The sequence below is a fragment of the Ovis canadensis genome, chromosome 1, assembly GCF_042477335.2.
Source record: "Ovis canadensis isolate MfBH-ARS-UI-01 breed Bighorn chromosome 1, ARS-UI_OviCan_v2, whole genome shotgun sequence".
Lineage (NCBI taxonomy): Eukaryota > Metazoa > Chordata > Mammalia > Artiodactyla > Bovidae > Ovis > Ovis canadensis.
Window position 1 is genome coordinate 91,669,191 of NC_091245.1, and position 15,477 is coordinate 91,684,667.

The following is a 15,477-nucleotide window of genomic DNA, read 5'->3' on the forward strand; positions in this document are numbered from 1 at the left end:
CACTACCTAAGGCCATACACAAAGATAAACTCAAAATGGATTCAAGACCTAAATGTAAGACCAGAAATGAACTCTTAGAGGAAAACATAGGCACAACACTCAATGACATAAATCAAAGCAAGATCTTCTATGACCCACCTCCTAGATCAATGGAAATAAAAACAAGAATAAACAAGTGGGACCTAATTAAACTTAAAAGCTTTTGCACAGCAAAGGAAACTACAAACCAGGTGAAAAGACAACCCTCAGAATGGGAGAAAATAATAGCAAAGGAAACAACTGACAAAGAATTCCCAAAATATACAAGCAGCTTATACAGCTCAATACTAGAAAAGCAAAGAAACCAATCAGAAAGTGGGAAAGGTATCTGAAGAGACATTTCTCCAAAGAAGACATACAGATGGCTAACAGGCACATGAGAAGATGCTCAGCATCACTCATTACTAGAGAAATGCAAACCAAAACCACAATGAGATACCACCAGTCAGAATGGCCATCATCAAAAAGTCTATAAACAATAAATGCTGGAGAGGGTGTGGGGAAAAAGGAGCACTCTTGCATTGCTGGTGGGAATGTAAACTTATACAGCCACTATGGCAGGCGGTATGGAGATTCCTTAAAAAGCTAGGAATAAAACCACCATATGACCCAGCAATCCCCTCCTAGGAATATGCCCTGAGGAAATCAAAATTGGAAAAAGACACATGTACCCCAATGTTCACTGCAGCACTATTTAAAATAGCTAGAAAATGCAAGCAACCTAGATGTCCATCTACAGATGAATGGATAAAGAAGCTGTGGTACATACATACAATGGAATACTACTCAGCCTTCCTGAGGAGTTTCTTCCACAAAAAGGAATGCATTTGAATCCGTTCTAATGAGGTGGATGAACCTAGACCCTATTATACAGAGTGAAGTAAGTCAAGAAGAGAAATATAAATATCATATACTGACACATATATAGGGAATCTAAAGAGATGGCACTGATGATATATTTTCAGGGCAGGAATGGAGAAACAGACATAGAGAACAGACCTATGGACATGGGGGGACAAGAGAAGGGAGAAGGGGAGATGTATGGAGAGAGTAACACAGAAATTTACAATACCATATGTAAAATAGATAGCCAATGGGAATTTGCTGAAAGACTCTGGGAACTCAAACAAGGGCTCTGTGACAATCAGTAGGGGTAGGATGGGAAGGGAGATTGGAGGGAGGTCTGGAAGGGAGGGGACATGCATGTACCTATAGCTGATTCTTGATGTATGACAGAAAACAACAAATCTGTAAAGCAATTATCCTGACATTAAAACATTAAAAAAAATAAATAAAAGCATCTATCTCACAGAGCTGTTGAAACAATTAAGTGTGTTATTACATGTAAATCAGTTAGAATAGTGCCTGATTGCAGTAATGGCTCAAAAAAAATTAGCTCTTTTTATAATTCATAAATGCCACAGTCTAACAAATAATATTTCATGACTATAACATAAAAGTATAGCTATTTTTAGACATAAAGCAGAACAGCAGCTCTATCTAAACATAAAAATATTTTCCCAAACCTTAACACACACTATCCCTGCCTCTCTGGAAGATGACATGGCAGCCTCTACACCAATCTGTTCATTGAATCTACCAGCCTCCTCCTAAGTCTGGACCAGGGGCAGATACAACAATAAGCTCTGGCCCTAGAAACTGGAAGAATAAGGTAAAATCTTCATATTATTCTTCACGGTGTTCTCCTTGTCATGTCCTTTGGTTTTACGTTTCAAATGACACAAATCTATTAGAATCTATTGTATGCTTTTAGCAGAGTCTAAGAATAGAAAATTTTACACAAGGAAAGGACCAGGTAATGTTGATACTCATCTAAATCTTACCCTACGGCCCTTTTCTCCATCGGAAAATTTCGCTTTCTCTCTTGTTTGCCACGTTCTGATCTCTGGTCGACACTGTCTCTTCTTGATGATAGGATGCAGACAACCTGAATCATAGTCAGTTTCCGTCCCTCTGTTACATATTAATTTAACTCTTTTCATCCTATTTTTTTAAAGGAAAAAAAAATGATTAATAATTAGTTTTCAGAAAGTAGTATCTTTCATGAAACCACTTTTCTTCTGAGGAGTAGAATATGTTAATCTGGAAATCAAGAAGATTCAGAAATCGTGTTTTTCTGGCTCTCCAGCTTTCCTAAGGGTGTAGGAACCCAGAATCTAGTTCTCTCTCTAGTCTCCAAAGCCTTGGGTCAGTTAATTGAGAGGAATCCTGTTCGTTTTGGTTTTGCAAGGAAGTAGGTTCACAGTCTTGCTCTCAAACACAAAGCCAACCCCTCCCTCACATTGCCTCACATTGCCTGTGTGCGCCACTTCACAGGATGTCTTTCCCGCTTCCGTCCTTCAAAGCCCAGTAACTCTCAGCTCTTCCATGACTCCTGCTGGCTGTCTCACCCCAGAAAAACTATCCCATCTGCTGAACTGCACGGCCTTTAGTCAGCGTGGTACCATTCATGGTATTCTTACATTGTTGTGACTGCCTCATACCTGCTAGTTTTACTTTCCTAATAAGATGGTAAATCACTGAGAAGAGGAAAGTGCAGTGCCCAGCACAGTGTTCAGCTAAAGAACTCAAATGCTTCAACGAAAGAGTGTTAACTTATCTTTAGAAAAATATGTGGACACAATTTGGCTTCAAAAATGAAGCTGCAGAACACTTTACTTTTGAGTCACAACATTAATATATGACAAAAATAAGTATTTCTTCGAGTCACAGTACCACTGTCATGACCTACAAAATCATGTAGGAGGTCGAAGTTGTCTTAGATTCATCTCCCTTTCTGTCCTACAGCCCACTGACAGCAGCCTCTGCCCTACATCCCACATCTAAAGAGGAATCAGCTCTCACACTGAAAAATACCTCATCTCTTAAAAATTCTTCTTTCTCTCAAGATATTTGCCAATGTGGCTTGAAATATTTAATCTTTGAGAGTATTTATATTTCTGTAATCTTGTGGTCTAAAATGCCATTAAAGATCAAACAGAAGGACACTTTTATGGTAGATAACTGGACTTACGGGTAATACGGCAGACACTGGGGACACTGTGAATAAGAAAACCATTCTAGAACTTTTAAAAATCACACCACTATGATAATATGCTTACACTGCATACTCCTAAAGCCTAATCAGGTTATATACTATGCAAACACTAAAGTGAACACAAAAACAAGTAAAACTTCCATTTTATTGGAAGTATTAATAAGTATTAATTTGGTGAAAATGTGAAAATTGGGAAGTATTAATAAGTGGGAAGTATTAATAAGACTTCCCACCTGTTGCCAAAGAGAGTCCTCCAAAAACTACCATTAAGGGGTGCAGATTCCAAAGTTTCCACTCCTCTGGCTTTATCAGAGGAGTTATTTCCATTTTCTCGGCTCCCATCACCATTCACAGTTTTTCGTAATTTTCTACAAAAAAATATTTCAACAACTTCAGATTATTCAAGACCTTTTCTATTTCTGCTTAGAATATCCCTACCATTTACCACCTGAAATTAAGTATAATGAACTTCTCATAATGAGGATAAATTATGCATGAACATTTCTGATTTAAGGGCAAAAACAGATTCCAAAGATACCAAAGGGTATCATTTTGTTCATTCATTAAAGAAACAGAACTGCTATTCAAAAATATTACTAGCAGGAAAATATTCTTATATATGATCAATAGTCTTTTCAGGAAACACTAAAAAAAAATGAACAATTTCTTTAAATATGGATGTCAGAAATCTACCCATTTGGCACATTTAATCAGGGAAACATGAAATAATAGCAAGCAATCATTTTTTTTGGCTATCCTATGAAGTGAAAAGATACATCCTATAAATACCAATGAGACACAACAAAACATTTAATTTCTTTAGAAAACATTAAATCAATTAAACTGAATTTTCAAGGAATATTCTTTTCTGGGGAGAAAAAAAAACATGTATAGAAAATAACATTCAAAAACAAGTATAAATATGTTGAAATTCTTTGCACCAAATGAAAAAATCTTAAAACTCCTTGGGGGAACAAAAACCTATCAATACTCTGAGGAAAGATGACTTGTGGAAGATAACGCCATATATACTTTAAAAACGTTTAACAGTTCCAAAACCCATACACAGCACATGATCAGTAAAGACATGACAGGAATCCAATGTGCAGAAAAGTTAAATCTTTATTAAAAGTTTAGAACATGTAGAAAACAACTCTTTTTATTTACTATTGAAAAAAGGTAAGAACATTAATACTATTAATCAGACATACTAAGATCCTTGTATATAGTGAATTTTCACCAAATTTTAAGACTGAATTGTGAAGAATGCTTTACAAAAATCATCATTTAAGGTAAATTTTAGTAAGGAATAATACAGTATAGGAATTTTCCTTTTAAACAACTGTACTGAATGACCCGCTCCCGATTAAAAGTTTATGACAAAGTTTCTTAGCATCAGGGAGAAAAGTAAAAGTAAAGCACTCATTTCTTTCAGCCAAAAAAAATAATGAAAAAATATGCAAAAGAGGAAGACTTCTTATTTATTAATTTACTTCAAGATTTTGTTCTACAATGGCTCTCCTAGAAAATACACAACCACAAGTGTAACTTCTTATCTCACCTTCTTCTCCGATTTCCATTGTTCCCTGATGGCCTTGTTATCTGAGTAGACACAATTTGACAGTGGACAGTTCCCATGAGTAACATAAGGCACAAGGGTCCGAGGACTTCACTTACATTCACGATAGGCATCATAAAATATAACACGAGTGCTATCACTGAAAAGAAAAGGTTTCAAAATAGAAACCATTAGGGCTCATCTTTAAAATCAGTTCTAATAACCATACAGATTATTTCTCCAAAAATCTGTCATGTAAAAAGTATACAGGTTAAAGCACATAATTTCCTTCAGTACAATCCACCTGCACATTAGCTGGGTGAAAACCTGAAGCCCTAGATCACAGAGCAAGTGAAAAATGATGTGTCCAGAGGATATGCCTTTCTGGCAATATGATAGTCTAGGTATTTCTAGATATTTCCACCACGAAACAACTAGCTGCTGTATAATCCTTTGTACTGTTGCTCTGCTCAGAGGAACAGTATTTTCCAAGGCCTAGAGTTACATGTAGCAATTAGTAGATCTAAGATTTGAACCCAGGCAGCTAGGCTCCAGAATCTTTTTGGGAGGTGGGGGCCAGGGGTGGTTGCACAGTGTGTCATGTGAGATCTTAGTTCCCAGACCAGTGAAAGAACCCAGGCCACTGCAGTGGAAGCATGGAGCCCTAACCACTAGACCAACAGGGAATTCCTAGAGTCCTTACTGTTAACTACTATGCTACATTGCCTCTCTGTATGTATGAAATGTCCAAAGATATAAAAAATGAAACAGAAAAATATTATAAATTATCTCCCAAAACTTCCAGATACAAGTTCACAGATTAGTTCTTTCAGACTTGCACATAAAGATGATTCTTGTGCTATACGAACTTTTCTATGTGGGGAAAGATTAATTTCATTCTCTAATACCCTGAAGTGGAGAAGACGATGGCACCCCACTGCAGTACTCTTGCCTGGAAAATCCGATGAATGGAGGAGCCTGGTGGGCTGCAGTCCATGGGGTCATGAAGAGTCGGACACGACTGAGCGACTTCACTTTCATTTTTCACTTTCACGCATTGGAAAAGGAAATGGCAACCCACTCCAGTGTTCTTGCCTAGAGAATCCCAGGGATGGGGGAGCCTGGTGGGCTGCCGTCTATGGGGTCGCACAGAGTCAGACACGACTGAAGTGACTTAGCAGCAGCAGCAGCAGCAGCAATACCCTGAAGAGCATTCTTGCCCTGAAAACCCCATCAACAGTATGAAAAGGCAAAAATATATGATACTGAAAGATGAACCTCCCGGGTCAGTAGGTGTCTAATATGCCAATGGAGAAGAGGAGAGAAATAGCTCCAGGAAGAATGAAGAGGATGAGCCAGAGTGGAAATGACACCCAGTGTTGGATATGTCGGGTGGTAAGTAAAGTTCAATGCTGTAAAGAACAATATTGCATAGGAACCTGGAATGTTATGTCCATAAATCAAGGTAAATTGGAAATAGTCAAACAGGAGATGGCAAGAGTGAACACTGAAGGAGTAAAGGGCTGAAGACACTGAGACATCGCAGCAGTGTTGGAAAATAACAGCAGCAATACATGTTCCACCCTCCACTCGCTGCCCAGAAAAAATAACCTTTATGCAACAGTAAAACAAAAATATTTCAGATTAAAATACTAAGCATTTCTCACCAAAGGCCTGCATTACTTCTATTCCTTAAAATGCGGATCCTCAAGAAGGATGAAGAGTATTGCAAATGGTAAATACCTTGGTAAAATTAAACACAATTTGTCATTTTACTCTACTTCAAATGTACAGGCTGATTTAAAACAAAAATTGTTATCTTGTGGGGTTTATAATATATGTACTTATAATGCATATGGCAACTGTATTGTAAAGGGTTCAATTCAGTTCAGTCGCTCAGTCGTGTCCAACTCTTTTCAACCCCATGAATTGCAGCACGCCAGGCTTCCCTGTCCAGCACCAACTCCCAGAGTTCACTCAAACTCATGTCCATCGAGTCAGTGAGGCCATCCAGCCATCTCATCCTCGGTCGTCCCCTTCTCCTCCTGCCCCCAATCCCTCCCAGCATCAGAGTCTTTTCCAATGAGTCAACTCTTCGCATGAGGTGGCCAAAGTATTGGAGTTTCAGCTTCAGCATCATTCCTTCCAAAGAACACCCAGGACCGATCTCCCTTAGAATGGACTGGTTGGATCTTCTTGCAGTCCAAGGGACTCTCAAGAGTCTTCTCCAACACCACAGTTCAAAAGCATCAATTCTTTGGTGCTCAGCTTTCTTCACAGTCCAACTCTCACAACCATACATGACCACTGGAAAAACCATAGCCTTGACTAGATGGACCTTTGTTGGCAAACTAATATCTCTGCTTTCTAATATGCTATCTAGGTTGGTCATAACTTTCCTTCTAAGGAGTAAGCGTCTTTTAATTTCATGGCTGTAATCACCATCTGCAGTGATTTTGGAGCCCCCAAAAATAAAGTCTGACACTGTTTCCACTGTTTCCCCATCTATTTGTAAAGGGTAGGGGAATTAAATGAACCTAGAAAACTGCACGGTTTTTATACAATAGGCAAAGTGCCCAGGTTCATTACTTGGGAGTAAGGAAAGACATGGAATGTTGGGAGTACCTTTAGATCAAGTCATTACTCTCTTAGGTATTAGCCAAGAGAAATGAAAGAATGTGTGCACACAAACATTTGTATCTGAATACTCATAGCGGTTATATTTGTAATAGTCCCATATTGAAAAAATTCAAATATCCAGCAACAGGTGAAAATATAAACAAACTATGTCCTATTCAGAAAATGGAATGCTACTCAGCAATGGGAATCAAGTACAGATGCATACAAAAACATGAGTGAATTTCAAAATAATTTTCCTAATAAGTCAATCAAATAGAGAGCACAAATCCTATTCTACTTATACAAAATTCTAGAAAGTACAAACTAATCTGTATTAGTAGAAAGCTGATAAGTGATTTCTAAGAGAGAACAAAGGAGACAGAGGAAAGGGATGAATTATAAATGGGCAAATGAAAACTTTGGGGAATGGTGGATTTGCTCATTACCTTGATTTATTATATACCTTGATTATATTTTCACAGGTGTATATATATGTCAATTGCATTGCATTGTACACTTTAAATAAATTCTAAATATTATACATTCCAAAAAAAGTGTGAAAATCGACATTTTAGGAATCAGTGAACTCAAATGGACAGGAATGGGCAAATTTAATTATAATGACCATTATATCTACTATTTTGGGCAAGAAATCCTTAGAGGAATAGAGTGGCCCTTATAGCCAACAAAAGAGTTCAAAATGCAGTACTTGGATACAATCTCAAAAAAGACAGAATCACCTCGGTTCATTTTCAAGGCAAACTATTCAACATTACAGTAATCTAAGTCTATGCCCCAATTACTAATGCTGAAGAAGAATGGTTCCATGAAGATCTACAAGACCTTCTAGCTGCTACCGCTAAGTCGCTTCAGTCGTGTCCAACTCTGTGCGACCCCACAGACGGCAGCCCACCAGGCTCCCCCATCCCTGGGATTCTCTAGGCAAGAACACTGGAGTGGGTTGCCATTTCCTTCTCCAGTGCATGAAAGTGAAAAGTGAAAGTGAAGTTGCTCAGTCGTGTCTGAATCTTCACAATCCCATGGACTGCAGCCCACCAGGCTCCTTCGTCCATGAGATTTTCCAGGCAAGAGTACTGGAGTGGGGTGCCATTGCCTTCTCCAAGACCTTCTAGAACTAACAGCAAAAAAAAAGATGTCCTTTTCATCATAAAGGATTGGAATGCAAATAAGTAGGAAGTCAAGAGATACCTGGAGTAACAGTCAAGTTTGGTCTTGGAGTACAAAATGAAATAGGGCAAAGGCTAATAGTTTTGCCAAGAGAATGCACTGGTCATAGCAAACACCCTCTTTCAACAACACAAGAGATGACTCTACACATGGACATCACCAGATGGTCAGTAGTAAAATCAGACTGATTATATTCTTTGCAGCCAAAGATAGAGAAGCTCTATACAGTCAGCAAAAACAAGACCTAGAGTTGACTGTGTCTCAGATCATGAGCTCTTTATTGCCAAATTCAGACTTAAATTGAAGAAAGTAGGGAAAAACCACTAGGCCAATCAGGTATGACCTAAATCAAATCCTTTCTGTTTATAGAATGTAAGTGACGCACAGATTCAAAGGATAGGATCTGATAGAGTCCGTGAAGAACTATGGATGGAGGTTCACAGCATTTTACAGGAAGTGGTGACCAAAACATCCCCAAGAAAAAGAAATGCAAAAAGGCAAAATGGTTGTCTGAGAAGCTAAAGGTAAAGGAGAAAAGGAAAGATATACCTATCTGAATGTAGAGTTTCAAAGAATATCAACAAAAGATAAGAAAGCCTTCTTAAGTGAACAATGCAAAGAAATAGGGGAAAACAATAGAATGGGAAAGACTAGATATCTCAAGAAAATTAGAAATAACAAGGGAACATTTCATGCAAAGATGGGCACAATAAAGGACAGAAACAGTATGGGTCTAACAGAAGCATAAGATATTAAAAAGAGGTGGCAAGAATACATAGAAAAACTGTACAAAAAACATCTTAATGACCCAGACAACTATGATGGTGTGGTTACTTACCTAGAGCCAGACATCCCGGAGTGTGAGTCAAGTGGGCCTCAGGCAGCATTACTATAAACAAAACTAGTGGAGGTGATGGAACTCCAGCTGAGCTATATCAAATCCTAAAAGGTGATGCTGTGAAAGTGCTGTACTCAATATGCCAGCAAATTTGGAAAACTCAGCAGTAGCCACAGGACTGGAAAAGGTCAGTTTTCATTCCAATCACAAAGAAGGGCAATGCCAAAGAATATCCAACTATCACACAATTGCACTCATTTCACTTGCTAGCAAGGAAATGCTCAAAATCCTTCAAGTCAGGCTTCAACAGTATGTGAATCAGCAATTTTCAGATGCACAAACTGGATTAAGAAAAGGTGGAGGAACCAGAGATTAAATTGCCAACATCCACTGGATCATAAAAAAGCAAGAGAATTTCAGAAAAACTTTTTGCTTCAGTGACTACGTTAAAGCCTTTGACTGCGTGGATCACAACAAACTGTGGAAAATTCTTCAAGAGATGGGAATACCAGACCACCTGACCTGCCTCTTGAGAAATGTGTATGTAGATCAAGAAGAAACAGTTAGAACCAAACATGGAACAACAAAACTGGCCCAAAATTGGGAAAGGAGTACATCAAGGCTGCATATTGTCACCCTGATTATTTAACTTATATGCAGAGTACATCATGCGAAATGCCAGGCTGGATGAAACACAAGCTGGAATCAAGATTGCTGGAAAGAAATATCAATAACCTCAGATACGCAGATGACACCACCCTAATGGCAGAAAGTGTAAAGAACCTCTTGATGAAGGTAAAAGAGAAGACTGAAAAAGCTGGCTTAAAATTCAACATTCAAAAAACTAAGATCATGGCATCTGGTCCCATCACTTCATGGCAAATAGATGGGGAAAACATGGAAACAGTGACAGACTATTTTCTTGGGCCCCAAAATCATTGTGATGGTGACTACTGCCATGAAATTAAAAGATACTTGTTCCTTGGAAGAAAAGCCATGACAAACCTAGACAGTGTATTAAAAAGCAGAGACATCACTCACTTTGCAGACAAAGGTCCATCTAGTCAAAGCTCTGGTTTTTCCAGTAGTCATGTATAGATGTGAGAGTTGGACCATAAAGAAGGCTGAGTGCTGAAGAACTGATGCTTTTGAACTGTGGTGTTGGAGAAGACTCTTGAGAGTCCCGTGGACAGTAAGGAGATCCAACCAGTTCATCGTAAAGGAAATCAGTCCTGAATATTCATTAGAAGGACTGATGCTGAAGCTGAAGCTCCAATACTCTGGCCATATGATGTGAAGAGCTGAGGCTGAAGCTCTAATACTTTAGCCATATGATGTGAAGAGACTATTTGTTGCTAAAGACCCTGATGCTAGGAAAGACTGAGGGCAGCAGAAAGGGAAGGCAGACGAGGAGATGGTTGGATGGCATTATTGACTCACTGATGTGAGTTTGAGCAAATTCTGGGAGATAGTCAAGGACAGGGAAGCCTGGTATGCTGCAGTCCATGGGGTTGCAAAGAGTCAGACATGACTGAGCAACTGAACAACAACAATACCCTGATACCCAACAAACATAACAGCAGCAAGAAAACAATAAACTACAGACCTCGCAGACTCGTGAACATGGATACAAATTTACCTCTAAAATGTTAAGTACCATGAAGGCAAGGATATTTGTCTATTTTGTTCACTGCCATACCAAGATAGTATCTGGCACAGAGTACACAGGCAATTATTTGTTGAATGAATGATTAAAATACTTCAATGTAAATTTTACAATATAGCAAAAGAATAATTCACCAAGACCATATAGGGTTTATGCTAAAAGGAGAGTAGGAAATCTTTCTCAGAGCCTAAAAGATTACTTGGCACAGACATGTTAGGCACTTAAGGAATTGCTGACTGAGACAGAATCTATGAAATTTAATATTTTAATAGGATGTAGTTTTGATCATGTGCATACATGTCATCTCAATTACCCATTGTGTAAAAGGCCTTTGTCCCTGATTCCTGGGAGGTAACTCTTAAACTCTTGGAATTTCCCAAGTGTTGGAAAGTATCTTTGTTTTCATGATGGGTCCCTTGGACCACACCAGGTAATATATGCAATAAAATGACTAAGAATAGGAGTAGCCATACCAGAAATACCAACTATGTAATTAGAGGGCTGGGGCTCTGAGCTACATTATATCAGCCTGATCTTTGGGGAGGGAACAGGAGCTAAAGACTGAGTTTAATTCCATGGCCAGTGACTTAATCAGCCAGGCCTACATAATAAACCCTCAATGAAAACTCTGAATTCCAAAGCTTAGGTGAGTTTCTCTGGCTGGTCATACCTTGTGCATATTGCTATCCACCTGGGTTAGAAGGTAACACTTCCCTAAAGATGACAAAAACTTCCTGATTGGAGTCCGCCCAGACTTTGCCCTGAACATTTCTCCTAATTTGTATCCTTCTGCTATAATAAAACTGTAAATACAGCACTTTCCTGAATGCTTTTGAGTTATTCTGGTGAATTATCAAACCTGAGGGAATGAGTGGGGGACCCTGAAAGGCTGATCAGAGTAAGGATAGCCCTAGGGATCCCCAAAGTAAGGCTGGTATCTTGGGAAGGACTGTGCCTTTAACATGTGAAGTCTGGTCCAATTCTAGAAGTGAAAAAGCATTCCATAAAATTAAACATCTGTTCCTGATTTGTAATTAATCTTAAATGTCAATCTTTACTAAAATACTAGGAATATAAAAATATGTTGTTAACATGCTAAAGAAGATATAAGTAGCACTCACTTTGGCAGCACATACACTAAAGAACATATAAGCAAAACCAACATGCATCATATTAATGAAGCCATTCTGAACAGAAACAAAACAGGGTGACTTCTCTTACTGTTAACACTGCTCTAAATATGTAGACTAATTCTATGAAAGTAAATAAAATGTGTGGTAAAAGACCAACTTTTCATTACACTAACAATTTGGCTGTATAATTAGAAAATCTGAGAGAAGTACTGAAAAACTGTTAGAAAAAATGAGAGTTTAGAAAACGGCTGGTTATAACAATTTTAATACAAACTAAAATCTTGCAAATATTAGTTAAAATACATAAGCAAATAAAAAGCTTCATACCTAAAGCAGCAACAACAAAAATAAAAACAATTTTCCTTTAATATGGAACTTCCCTGATAGCTCAGTTGGTAAAGAATCCGCCTGCAATGCAGGAGACCCTGGTTTGATTCCTGGGTCAGGAAGATCCACTGGAGAAGAGTTAGGCTACCCATTCCAGTAGTTTTGGGCATCCCTTGTGGCTCAGCTGGTAAAGAATCCGCCTGCAGTGCAGGAGACCTGGGTTCAAACCCTGGGTTGGGAAGATCCCCTGGAGAAGGGAAAGGCTACCCACTCCAGAATTCCATGGACTGTATAGCTCATGGGGTTGCAAAGAGTTGGACATGACTGAGCAACTTTTACTTTCAAGCATCCTCTGATGGATGACATACATAAACAAAATGTGGTCTATACACACAGTCAGTTACTATTCACCCTCAAAAAGGAAAGAAATATTGGCACATGCTACAGATGGATAAATCCTGAAGACATTATGCTAAGTGATATACAGTATGATTCTATTTATATGAGGTAGCTAGAGGAGTCAAATTCATATAGTCAGAAAGCAGAATGGTAGTTGTCTGGGGCTGGGGATAGGAGGAAGTGGAGAATTATTGATTTAAGGGCACAGAGTTTCAATTTGGAAAAATGAAAAAAGCTCTGGAGGTGGATGGTGGTAATGGCAGACTAGTAATGTGAACGCACTTAATATCACTGAACTGTATACTTAAAAATGCTAGATGGTAAATTTTATGTGTATTCTACCATATGGGAAAAAAAATGAGCTTAACAAGATCTAAGCAAGCCTTGTAAGAAAAAAATTAATTCCTACAAAGCTTTACAAAAAGATATAATAGAAGACTTGACTAAAAGGAGAAAAGTATCAATTTTCTATTCCCTTCAAATATATATCTATATTTTGGAGTGGGGTATGGGGAGTTCCAGTCCAAATTTCAATTCTTTTTGGTCTTTGATCATGATGAAATATTCTAAATTATTTTGCAAAGAGTAAGCAAGTTAAGAACACTTAAGAGAAAATGTTGAAAAAAACAGAGTAACTGAGGAATACTTGTCCTGCTCAATGTTACTATATATTAAATTAGCTACAGTAATTAAAGAAATATGGCACTGATATGAAAATAACCAGGCAAATTGATGGTACAGAATATATGGTCCAGAAATGGACCACAGCATACATGAAAATTTAATATATATAATTTATCTCAACAAGAAAGGAAATTCTTTAATAACAAACATGTGGGAAAATATTTAACTTCATCCTTACAAGTAACCAAAGAAATGCAAATTAAACAAGCAAAATACTAACTTTTGTATATCAAATTAGGTAATAATTTTTAAAATTATGATAATGCTATTAAGATTGTGGTAAAAGACAATCTACTACTTTCCAAAAGAATTGTGACCAGCAGTTTCACTATATGCACTAAAAATCTTAATATGTTTAAGGTCTTTGATCTGTTAATTCTATTTCAGAGAATAAACTCCAAATATATAATATATGAAAAATTCTGTTCATGATGGCATTAATTAATAGGAAAATACTAAAAACAACCTAAATGTTCGCTATATGAGAAAGCTTATGTGAATTATGGTACTTTTATATAATGGAATATTAAATAGTTATAAAAAGTGTTTATGGTAAATCCTATGACAGACTCATACAGACTTTAAAATATTGGGTTGGCCAAAAAGTTTGCTCAAGTTTTTCCATAACTTCTTAACAGAAAACCCAAGAAAGCTTTTTGGTCAACTCAATAGTTTGAAATGATGGTGTGTCCACATGATGGAACATTATGCACCAATTAAATTATATTTTTGAAGACAATTTTTAAAAACTGATGCAGATAAAAGAAAATAAAAATCACCCCAAATTCTATCACCCTAACCCAACCTTCCCCTTTCACCTACTCTTTGTTCTAATTCACATCTATCTGCTCAGGAATCACTATATCTACATTGCTTTTTCAGGAAATGTTTCTGGTAAGCAATAGAGTACAGTGAAGAGCATACACTTGGTCCCTACACATAGCGAGAAGAGACAAAACATCAGGTAGTGATGTGTGATACACAGTCCCCTGTGACAGGGACTGAGGGGTGGCAGGACTATTTAGAAAGTACAGATACGGCAAGTTTATGAAAGCTACATCTGAGTGCAGATCTTAAAGATGAGAGAAAAGACAGTCATGTGAAAAGCCTTGCAATTATTTCAATCAGAAACAAAAGCCCTGGGTGAGGAAAAGAAAAAGGCCTCTGCCTGCAGTCAGCAAGGAAGAAAGTGCTGAGACATGGCATCCAAGAGGTCAGCCGCGGAGCAACCACACAGGGCACTGGAGGCCCTGGTGAGGAGGTGTGGACTTCTATTCTAAGAGCAATAAGAAGTCACTAAAGGGTTTTAAGCAGTGAAATGTGATATAGTCTCCATTTCAAAAGATTTCTCTAACTGTTGTGAAAAGAATGATGGGTAGATAGAAAACTCAGAATAGACATTGCTCCAGTGATCAAGGCAAAGGCATGCTGGGGCTGCGGCCTATGATGGTGGCAGCAGAGACTGGGTTAGGTGCTCAAGACATATGTCGGAGGTCAGACTTACAGACATGGTTACAGATGGGATGTGAGAGTTGATGACGGAGTAGAAGGGAATGAAAGCATTAGTCGCTCAGTTGCGTCTGACTCTTTGCAACTTCATGATTGCAGCCCACCAGGCTCCTCTGTCCATGGAATTCTTCAGGCAAGAATACTGGAGTAGGTAGCCATTCCCTTCTCCAGGGGATCTTCCCAATCCAGAGATAAAACCCAGGTCTCCTGCACTGAAGGTAGATTCTTTACCCTCTGAGCCATTAGGGTAGAACAGGAAGACTTAATTTTTCACTTGAAAATTGGGTGCTTGATGGAATCATTTAATGAAATGGGGGAAGATCTGAAGAAGAATCAGTTCAGTTCAGTCTGACTCTTTGCGACCCCATGAACTGCAGTACACCAGGCCTCCCTGTCCATCACCAACTCTCAGAGTCTACCCAAACCCATATCCATTGAGTTGGTGATGCCATCCAACCA

The 15,477-nt window shown here is 38.2% G+C and overlaps 1 protein-coding gene across 17 annotated transcripts in view; it reads right to left on the minus strand.

The window, feature by feature from the left end:
* Positions 1–15,477, minus strand: part of PHTF1 (putative homeodomain transcription factor 1) — an 87,128-nt gene that overhangs the window by 41,546 nt on the left and 30,105 nt on the right. For 14 of the 17 annotated variants that reach the window (XR_011259252.1, XR_011259253.1, XR_011259246.1 and 11 more), the window contains 3 exons: positions 4,659–4,815; positions 3,331–3,465; positions 1,884–2,043 (listed from right to left, as the gene is read on the minus strand). Coding sequence is in view for 7 of the 17 variants with exons in the window: in XM_069601116.1 (XP_069457217.1) it covers positions 1,884–2,043; positions 3,331–3,465; positions 4,659–4,815 (452 nt within the window). In the remaining 10 variants the exon portion in view is untranslated. The remainder of the gene's footprint in view (positions 1–1,883; positions 2,044–3,330; positions 3,466–4,658; positions 4,816–15,477) is intronic. The other 3 variants (XM_069601137.1, XM_069601152.1, XM_069601128.1) reach the window with 1 other exon arrangement.